The 11,023-nt window shown below is 34.5% G+C and overlaps 1 protein-coding gene across 1 annotated transcript; it reads right to left on the reverse strand.

Moving 5' to 3' along the window:
* Positions 1-4,135: 4,135 nt before the first annotated feature.
* LOC148309503 (protein arginine methyltransferase NDUFAF7 homolog, mitochondrial) lies at positions 4,136-11,016 on the reverse strand. Its single transcript, XM_088259975.1, has 6 exons — positions 10,275-11,016; positions 9,439-9,576; positions 7,801-7,920; positions 6,746-7,027; positions 5,200-5,370; positions 4,136-4,383 (listed from the first exon to the last, which is right to left on the reverse strand). The coding sequence occupies exons 1-6, from the start codon at positions 10,713-10,715 to the stop codon at positions 4,210-4,212; spliced, it is 1,326 nt and encodes a 441-aa protein (XP_088116101.1). The 5' UTR covers positions 10,716-11,016; the 3' UTR covers positions 4,136-4,209.
* Positions 11,017-11,023: the final 7 nt, after the last annotated feature.

The following is an 11,023-nucleotide window of genomic DNA, read 5'->3' on the forward strand; positions in this document are numbered from 1 at the left end:
CCCGGGGCCTCCAGCACGGTAGCCATACGCGTTAACCACCACACTATGAAAGAGGACTATTTTCATTACGCTTGATGACATTAGCTGTCATATGTTAACTTGTTTTTACTTTATAACGTTACTGTATAGCAAATCTAAAACATAACACGTTCAGGAGAGACAAATATTTTTTTCCATTAATTGATTCGGCAGTTACTTTGTGGTAAAATCTATCCATTTTTAATTTAATGTTTTACTCAGTAAATACCACTATTTTTTAAAATCTACTGTGACACGTGTTTCGATGCATTCCGCATCATCTTCAAACACCGTATACGGTGTTTGAAAATTATGCGGAAGGGAAAAGTTAAAATGTTTTTTTTGTTTTCCTTTTTTTTAAACAATCAAACCATGCAGCATGTGTTCAGTTACCATTTGTTTTGTTATACAATACAATACAGAACATTGTCGTGTTTACATTTCCTTAGCTGTGTGTAGGTGTGGAATGCAATATGTATAGATATTAGTGCATCTGACTATTGAGAACACATAAGTTTCTTTGTGCAGTTAATTACACACTGCTAAGATACTTTATGCCTAACACTAACTCGGCTGTCCAAATTTAAAACACAGTAAGGGACATTTTTTTTCTAGTAGGTTTTTTTTGCATTTTTGGACTAAGTAGAGTCTACTTAGTCCGCCTCCGTAGTGTAATGGTCAGCACGCTCTGCTACCGTTCTGGAGGTCCCGGGTTCGATTCCCAAGGGGGGTAAAATAAATATAAGTGATGTTTTCACTGTTATATTTATTTAATATTACCCTGGACTGGTACCTGAAGCGGAGGGCTGATCACCTTTCCTTCATGTGTAAACGATCAAAATAACACTGCGTTTATATGACGCAGTGCCCTATGCACCATTGGGTGCAGGGTTTTTAAATTTTTTTAAGAGTCTACTTAGTCCATAAATGCAAAAAAAACCTACTACAAAAAATGTCCCTTACTGTGTTTTGAATTTGGACAGCCGAACTGCTACTGAGTCTTTCGAAGCAATAAAAAACAGATTCACATTAAAATTTTCTGAATATAACTTTTGACAGGTTTATTCCTAATACTTTTAACCAGTATGTTATCTAATTTGCATTTTTTTGTGAAACAATTTAGTTAGAAAGGTATACAGTGATGCCTCGCATAACGTAATTAATTAGTTCCAGGAGAAAGTTTGTTATGTGAAATGCGTTTTCCCATAGCAATACAGCAAACCGGGGGGTATAACGCTTATAGGAAACGCGTTATCAGAGAAAATGTTGTAGGGAAAATGTGTATTTTAAATTGTAATTTTTACATTCTAACCAGTGGAAATTATCAAAATGAGTCATTATTAAATTAAAATAAAATTCAAAAGTATTTACCCCCTTTAAAACGTTCGCTCCGATAACGCAGTCCTTATCTCAGCGCTATAGGACGGGGGGGAAACTATACATGTTTTAAAAAAATCATTATGTTCCATAAAATATGGAACTGTGACATAAAAAAGATAATTACTTATTTTAAATTTTACGACTCAGATTGTGAAGAGTCTACTGAGGTTTGCAGGGTCAAATCCTTAGCTTCGTGGTTGCTGTCTTGAAAGGCCTTTCCAAGGTTGTCCGATTATGAAATAAAAATTAATTAATTATCTCTCTCACTCTCCAACACAATCTGACACAGCGAGATATTTTGCTGATTCAGGACACAAAATTGGCAAAATGTTCCCTTATAGAGAGGGAGGTATACAAATATATTGCCCACTTCCCTGCCCTTTATTTCGTGTCCTAGGACCTCTAATAGCCTGTAGAATATCTCTCCGGCGTCCATCGGAGAGCAGTATCACCCCCTTTGAGAAGCTATGGTTTAACTGTAAAACTAAAAATATTATTTTCAAATGTTACAATTTCTGTTAACTTTTATTGCTGTATTTTGTAATTTTTTTGTTGATAATTACTGTAAATAATATACATAACTTTAAAATTTAAAAAAATAAATAAAATACTTCATTGCTGTTTATCTTTTGTAAATATGTAACCTGAAATTTAAATTTTATGAATATTAATAAAGGAAAGTTTTACATTTTGGAGTGTTATTATTAACATTTTATTTAATAGATTTATATTATCCACTGACACTTCGTAATGGAATAGCATTTTTAATTTATTATTAGATTAAAACCAATATTTTTAGCTTTTCCACTTTTTTTATTTGACCAGCGACCGGGTTTCGTCGTTACCGACATCATCAGACTGGTGAGAGGCTATACAAATTGTTATGTTATATATAAAAGAAGGCAGGAGTTAATAACCATGATTTGATATAATTTTATTGAGATGATTTGATAATTAACCATGATTAGATAAATTAATTTCTCAATAAAATTATATCAAATCATGGTTATCAACTCCTGCCTTCTTTTATATATAACATAACAATTTGTATAGCCTCTCACCAGTCTGATGATGTCAGTAACGACGAAACCCGGTCGATGGTCAAATAAAAAAAGTGGAAAAGCTAAAAATATTGGTTTTAATCTAATAATAAATTACATTTTATTTCATTCAACTTCCACTTTTTTAAGAAGTTATTCTCTTTATGAAAGCTCACTTCTCAACCCATTTATTAATGTACACACAATTTGTTATTGAACCTAGTTGTGTCAAATTATTGGCCTGACAGTTAACCAAGTATGCCGTACAACCGACCCATCCAGGAGCAGTATATGTAGTTCCATCAATCAATGCGTGTTTATATTGTTGTAAATCTCAGAAGAATGTGTGACAAAACGATGTATGTATGATAGTATGTATGATGTGCGAATAGTGAAATAAGGAAGGAATGCAAAGCTGAGATAAGCATTATCGATAAAATTAAGAAAGGTGTGTTGAGATGGTTTGGACATGTAGAACGAATGAGTGAGGAAAGAACGGTAAAACAAATTTATGAGGCGAATGTTAGCGGGAAAAGAAGCAGAGGAAGACCGAGAAAAACATGGCACGATCAGGTATGCCAAATACTTGAAAGTGGTCAGGTTAGGAGTCGTAACAATCGGCGGGTATGTATGAGGAGATGCATGAACGTGGAAGAGGCGAAGAATGTTTGCAAGGACAGAGTGGTGTGGCGCTCTATTCTCTCTGCCTACCCCTGCGGGGAAGTGGCGTGATGGTTAGTTAGTTAGTTTTTTTTTATCTTTGGATATTTTCACATCATGCATTTGCCTCAAATCCTGTTATTTATTGGCACATATCTAAGGATAGATGAACGAAAAAGGTGCTTGACTGGAGGCCTATAACAATTGGCAGAAGCGTGGGTAGGTCCCAAGATTGTGTGACGACATTTAAAAAGTAACGGGCCTGCACTGGAAGAGAGTCGCGTCCAACAGACAACTATGGAAGTCCAAGAGGGAGGCCTTTGTACAATACTGGACACAAGAAGAAGGCTGAAATAAATAAGCATGTTATTTGTTCATAAATGGATACTAGATGACATCTAACTGATTCACTGTGTGTATAAACATCTTAACCTTTTAACCGCGTTAACTTTGTTCCTGAGAGACGCCCGTGCGCGGTATTTTGCCGTTTTTTAAATGATTACTTTTATCATGTATTTAGTTAAGAAACGATTTATTTTCTTAAACAAAAACGTTCAATGGGATTCATTGTGCTTTTTTGGTACTCTATAATACACTCGTGTCACATTATTCTTGAAATATATCGTAATATAAACAAATAAGATCGTAACCTAAATAAATCAAAGCACGCATCGTGTGTCACTCTTACCCACTGGCGATGCGTAGCGTCGAGAGTGAGACAGATATAGGGTATGATTATGGCGCGAACTAATTACCGACCGCAAGAAAAATCAGGGATCTGTTCTTTTATTTATCCTTGTGATGTTACAAATTATTAGTCACATATTTCAACAGATGTCATAAGGCCAAGGATTGACGTATTATTTTATCCAAAGTTCCACTCCATGAAAAAATCCCTCCAAGTTGAACTGAGGTTCGAAACTTGGAGCAAAGTAAAAACACAAACGGTTATGTCAGCCGCGTACAGGGAATGTTTTGTGAAAACACATACGGTTATGCGAGCCGCGTGGATCCGGTTAAATATAAAACAAATATGGGACACAATTGAATTACTCTTTAATTTACAGAAAAATACATTCATATTTTGCTAATTCTAATAGTCAAAACATCATTATTGAGATTGAGGAAAGCCCATGATAGGAAATTTTTTATAGTGTTCCTCTGTGATTGTTGGGAAGAGTGCCATGAATTTGAATACATCTCCCATCTTTTCGGGGTTCGTTAGCATGTCAAATCCAGACTTAATGATTTCTTTTTCTTCGTCAGACGCATGATCCAGAATAACCTAAAAAAAAATACTGACTTGACACATTTTCAAAGTATGCTTATAAATTTTCAGGTCACTATATGTATTGCATTATGCATTTCAGAGCAGCCGTGTACTTAGCTTTGAAAATAGTGTCTGCGAATAATTTTAGGCGTGCGGTGGTTTGACTTTGTGAGGAGTGAAGAGATAGAGCGTAGGACGCAGCAAATCTTGGTCACAACTGTCATCAAGAAAAGGAAATTCAGTTGGATTGGCCATGTACTCCGCATGCCTTTCGAGAGCCATAATCAAGCTTGCCTCTTTAACAAGGCATCAGGTTCGCGCCGCCCAGGACGACTACTATTGACAATTTGTCGGCAGTTCTCGTCAGAACTTTGGGATGCAGATCTGACTTGGGAGGATGCAAAGGAGCTGGCAGCCGACAGAAAAACTTGGAGACAGTTTGTGGACTCCATATACTCCACATAGGGAGCGGATATGGTTTAAATAAAAATAATAAATAAAAATGCATTATAATTAAAAATGGGATTATTCTGTTTAATATATTTTTATTAAAGCTTAATATTTATTTATTGATTTGGCGTTTAATTTGTAGAACTCCATTTTAATTTATGTATTAATTTTAAATCAAACACAGATTTTTTGAGTCTACTAAGTTGTATTTTACTAACAAAAACACATCAAAAATTTATATTGTGACAATTGTTTCGCCTTGTTAGGGCATTATCAAACGAATATAAATTTTTTATGTGTTTTTGTTAATAAAATACAACTTAGTAGACTTAAAAAATCTGTGTTTGATTTAAAATTAATACATAAACTTAATATTTATACCTGTAATCTGACTTTGGCAAATGGTTCCTCTAAGAACTGCTTCTGCGTGATTGGTCCAAGAACTTTGGCTTCCGTGGCGGCCCTCGCCAGCTGACTAAAGTCCACATCGGCAGTGAGATCTGAAGACCCGATGTCTTCTAACGGATTGGTTTGTTTGTGACTTTTGAATGCCTGCAAAGAGAACAGTATTATTGGATATAATATATGTATCATGAATACGAAGAAGACAGTAGTATGGCGCATGTGAAGAGAATGGAACCATCCAGACTCCCCCACATCGACTCCCAGGCAGACCACTAAAGAGATGGATTGACAGCTGGGAATGAACATCGCAGGAGGCTTATCCCTCTTAAAAACAGGCCACAAAGCCTACACCAAGAAGAAGAGAAGAAGAATATATTATACTTTTGACACCAAAATGATTGTCCAATTATTGGGTTTTTGGTTTTTTTGTAATGCAATTTAAGGGCATCTGCCTCTGGTACTCTTATGTTTAACTTTTCCGTGCGTACTGCCTCAACATGTGGGGTCATAAAATAGCAGGTCAGATAGCGTGTGGCCCCACAGCAGAGGCGTAGGGATTATTTCTCAAATATTTCCAAATTACGTAGGGAATTGGACTACCAACGCCATCTATTGATGATGCAACACAATTAAATCATTTATCGGCTGGTTACCTGTTTTACCGACTGAACAATGTTTTAAAATGTCATGAATATCTTACTACTCGAGAGGTAAAAATGAAAAATTTCTTGATGAGAAAAACATAGCTTTTAAGAATCCAATCCTCGTCACCAGTTGTTGTATGGTAAGATGGTGGATAAGTAAAAGATTGCTAGTTTTTTGACTTTGGTTTATTCTATAAATAAGTTACTAGGTAGCTCTAAGTGAGCGACTGCTTTTAAGGAGAGATTAATCTAGAATGTCCACCTCAGTAGTGTAGTGATCTGCGCGTTTGGCTACCGTGGTTGAGGTCCCGGTTTCGATTCCAGGGGGGTCAAATAAATATGGGCAATTTTCACTCTCATATTTATTTACTATCGCCCCGGACTGGTACAAGAAGCGTAGGGCTGATCACCTTGCCTTCATGAAATTAATGATCAAGATAACACTGCATCGCTACAATGCAGTGCCCTATGCACCATCGGGTGAGGATAAGGTTTAAAAATAAAAAAACCTAGAATACCGCTTGCCAGACTATGTGGATATATCGTAGTCATACAGGAGAAAGTGACCAACTAACAAAATGTAAAATATTCAGGAGGACCATTTAAGTCACTTTTGCTTGGCAAGAAAATAAACATCAATGCAGTTAGTCATTTTTAACAAGTCAATATATTATGCTTCCAACTTTAAAATCCTTTGGGATTTTTTCAGGGCAATATTAAGCTAGTGAGATATCAAACAGTCAATGATTCACGTTTTTGTAAAAACTGCATTCGGTCACTTTCTCCTGTATGACTACCATATACACAATTGCGGGATGTTGTCAGCACTGTGTCAACAATATGCCCACATTCCTAACAATAATTTATTGAATTCTTACCCTAAATGTGTCAGTTTTATTCCCGTTGTGTCCATAATCCACTATAAGGGCTATTCCTCCATTCTCCTGGACTCTGTTTGCTAGGTCTTTGATTGTAGAGAGACCCTGAGGGCTGACTTCCAGCTGATCTCTGTCTGTAGAGCCATTGAGCACGGGTTCCACATAAAGTTTAGATGCTGTGGTCACCTCGCGAGACATGACATAGCGAAACTTTGGATTTTTTGGATCATCAGAAGCGGGATCTATGTCTATAAGGATTTCTCTCCAGCCTTCATCCGTTTTCTAAATGAAAAAAAGTTTACAACATTTTGAGTATGTCCAAATACTTGTTCACAAAATCTGGATTATCTCCAATTACAGGAGTTATTTTTTGACATCTCATCAAAGATGAAGAAGAATATGGAAGACCCGTAAATGCCCATTACATATTCTTCTTCATCTTTGATGAGATGTCAAAAAATAATATGAAAAAAAATTTTGCTAGTTAGTGAAATAATAACTACCAACTGAAAGAAGTTGCTTTGTTTATGGTTTCGGCATTCACTTTTTGGTAAGACGTGATTAAACTGTAAATGAAAACACTTGGTTTTTACCACTTGAGTTTTATATTTATTATTTGAGGACTAGTTTCGGAAGCTACAGATGCTTTCATTTAAGAGTTTGAATATAAATATAATAAGTGGTAGAAAACAAGTGTTTCCATTTACAATTTAGAATATAAGTTTGTTTTTCTATTTATCTATGCTTTCTAATAATCAAATTTTCACATATTGCTATTAACAATATGCTTATAAAAGTTAGTTGCACTGTTTTTAATTTGAGTTTTACTTAGTAAATACCACTATTTAAAAAAATCTATCATGCATTCCACATAATTTTCACCGTAATACAGTGTAATGTGGGTAATATAGTGTAATCGAAAGACGTGTCACAATAGATTTTAAGAAATAGTGGTATTTACCGAGTAAAACTTAAATAAAAAATGGACAGATATTACCACAAAATGACTGCCGAATCAATTAATGAAATTAGTTGTATCAATTAATGAACTTTACCTTAAATTTATGGATAGGCAGGGCGTCAAAAAATTCATGGGCAATATACAGGCTAAAATTCTTGGGAACATCTTTGAAGTTCTTATACCAGTAAATTTTGGAACCGCTTATTGTTTCGCCCTGAAAAAAATTGTTTTTTTAAAAACACAGCATTTAGTATCTAGCTTTAAATATTGTAATTCCAACAGCATTTGTTGATCCATTGTACAATAGTCCCACAAATGGAAGTTTAGTCCACTCAGAAAGAAGGGTTTGAGTGTTTTCACACTCTCAGTGTTGCTACGTGCTATTTGCCTTGCTACCTTTTTACTCAATATTGCCATTTTAAAACTACTGATGTGGCGTTATGGAAATATATATTAGAATTCATATTTGAACCTTTTTTTTATTTATTTAAATATTTTATCGTATCCCGCAATACTCATACTAATACATACATATCTGATAAGTAAATTAATTAACATATTTTACGCGGGAGGCATAAGATGTGTTAATTAAGTTTTTCAGTTCTCAGTCCGCCAATCGCTATTTGCAGGAGAATGTAATTACAATTACCATTTTTTTTACCGCTGTAGTGGTAAACTGTTTTTTTTGCTTAACCTGTCCGGGAGTATGGACGTAAATGAACGTCAGTGCGAATTTTCTTAAAGGAGTATCGACGTTAATGAACGTCGAAGTCCAACTGTCAGTTAGTTTAATATGACTTGTATAGCAATGACATCTGTGGATATTTGTGTATAATTATGTCATAATTGAAAAATATTTCTAATAGGCGTTTTCTTTATTAAACTGTTTTTAACATAATTTCTATCTTCATAATACATCGATTTATTTAAAAATTATAAAAATAAATTAATGTAAAACGAACCCACTCCCCAGAGAAAGTCGGACATCAATTTTTGTACTCCCGGAAAGGTTAATAGTGACATCTGTAGAATTTTTGTTAAAGCTTTATTATAAGAGCATAACTCAAGACTATCCCACTCTTATCACTTTTTAGTAAAATATTGATTTTTATTATGTATTATTAGTGAATAAATACTTATAATTTATATATTTAAAAATTATAAAGTGCATGTGATAAACTAACTCATAAAAACGTCATAATATTTTAGGTGTGTGTTTAAATATACTTTTTTCAACATTTGTAATCGGAAAGATTTAAAATGTTTTAATGATTTATATGCTGTAGCGATCAAAACCTTACGCGAGCGGAATACACCTGCATTACTCATTAATTTACTCTCGATTGGTCCCGCATGAGATGTTTTAATGAATGGTTAAGTCGGTATGTAATATAATAAAATATATCCAGTAATAAGGCTATGTTCAGACAAAGCCATTAATGTGAGCAAAAAACGATGCCCCATCTTGATGTATTTAACACAACAGATATCAAGAAAGCAGTTGAGTAAAACTATAATAAAACTTTTTAAAGGTATTGAAATTAATAAATAAAAGTGAAGTCACCAGAGCAGCATATCCCAAGGACCTATAAGAGAGCGAGAAGCTCCAATCAGTGAGATGGAAAAGGACAGCAATACAAAATATGTTCTAAGTTTGAAATATTTTATGTTTACAGTGAGAAAAATAGGTAACAGCTATATCATGTGGGGTAATTATCAGGTAGGTACTTACCTCTGCATAGTAAGGCTGGTTTTCCCTGGCACTGGATGACAGGCACAATCTATCGGCTTGGAGTCGCTGTAATGTCGGGGAGACTTCCACAAGATGGATGCTTAAGTTGGTTTTATTTAAACCCACTTGTTTTGCTATCTATAATAAACAAATTTGAAGACAAAAATTGAGGATTACAGAGAAATTCTTACCCTTTCATATAATATATTACTTTTTTTTTGGACATTCACTCCATTCAATAATGTAACACAATGGATTACTTTTCTTGATTGTAGATATTTTAATAATAATATATTTAATGCATTTTATTATAATAATATGATATTATTATAATAAAATGCATTAAATATAGAAATTAATTATTGATACAGTATAATTCTTTGACTTTTATCCTTCCTTATCAGATTGATGCAGTGTTAGCGAGATTGTGAATTAAATAAAGGAAAGGTAATCAGTCCTGCGTTCAGAAATCAATCATAGCTTATTTTAAATAAATATTCTTTTGTTGACCCTTTCAGCACTCAAATGGTGCATAGGGCACCACATTTGATCGATCACTCCTGAATCTTCTTATAAGTGGAATATATTTGATTGGATACAGATAATGTAATTGGAGGAGTTCAGGGTGAAGGAGATTACTGCAACATAGGGACTCGGGTTACATACTTGTAATTGTGTGCACAGTTGTGTGATTTTTACACTTAAATGTATACAAGACCCTTGAGGACTTGAATTTTAGCTGGGAACTTAACTTGGGATCTAATGTGTGGAAGCCAAACGAAATAAACACTACACTACGGTGTATATTATACATATTTTAAACATTTTTAACATACTCTGAGAATACCTGACAGCAATGTCCCTCTTCCCGGCCCGAATTCAACTATCTGCAGCGGTTTTGGCATAGATAATTTCTCCCACTCGCTCACCAGCCATATTCCTATTATGTCCCCAAATATATTGCTCACTTCCGGAGACGTGATGAAGTCCCCGCTCGCCCCGAACATATCCTTATTCATGTAGTACCCAGATGCAGAATTAGTCAACACTTCTTTCATGTAATCGGCGACCGTCATCGGTCCGGAAAATTTGATTCTCTGGTGAATCTGATCGGCTAGAGATATTTCTTTGTCGAATCGAACGGGATTTTTCAATTTTTCTGGATCAGGTCGGCTTACAGTTTTAAAAGAATATTTCATCTTTGTGGTGATCAATGGGTAACATCGTTCGGGTATTTTTGTAATTAAAGCTGCACGAAAACAAGTACTAAGCGCCATGCTGCTTATTTTTTAAATGAAAATAATTACTGATTTTTATAAAATTTGCAAGTTTTATAAGTAACCTCACTTTTTATTTGTTTTCGTTTGACGTTTGACACATGTATGTGAAAAACATTGTATGCTACATTTTGAACGATTTTTTGTTGTTGAACATTTATGATCACGGTTCACCCTGGAAATCCGAACTAATTGGGGCTGTGGCCTGTTCGGATTTTAAAAATTTCGGATTAGCCGAGAAATTTGTAATATAGTACCTTTTGTGTTTTTCTTGTTCATTCGGCTCTAATGCTAATAAAGTACTGTAC

Source organism: Brachycentrus maculatus, unplaced genomic scaffold (genome assembly GCF_059751285.1).
Source record: "Brachycentrus maculatus isolate JH-2025_06_01 unplaced genomic scaffold, ASM5975128v1 h1tg000122l, whole genome shotgun sequence".
Lineage (NCBI taxonomy): Eukaryota > Metazoa > Arthropoda > Insecta > Trichoptera > Brachycentridae > Brachycentrus > Brachycentrus maculatus.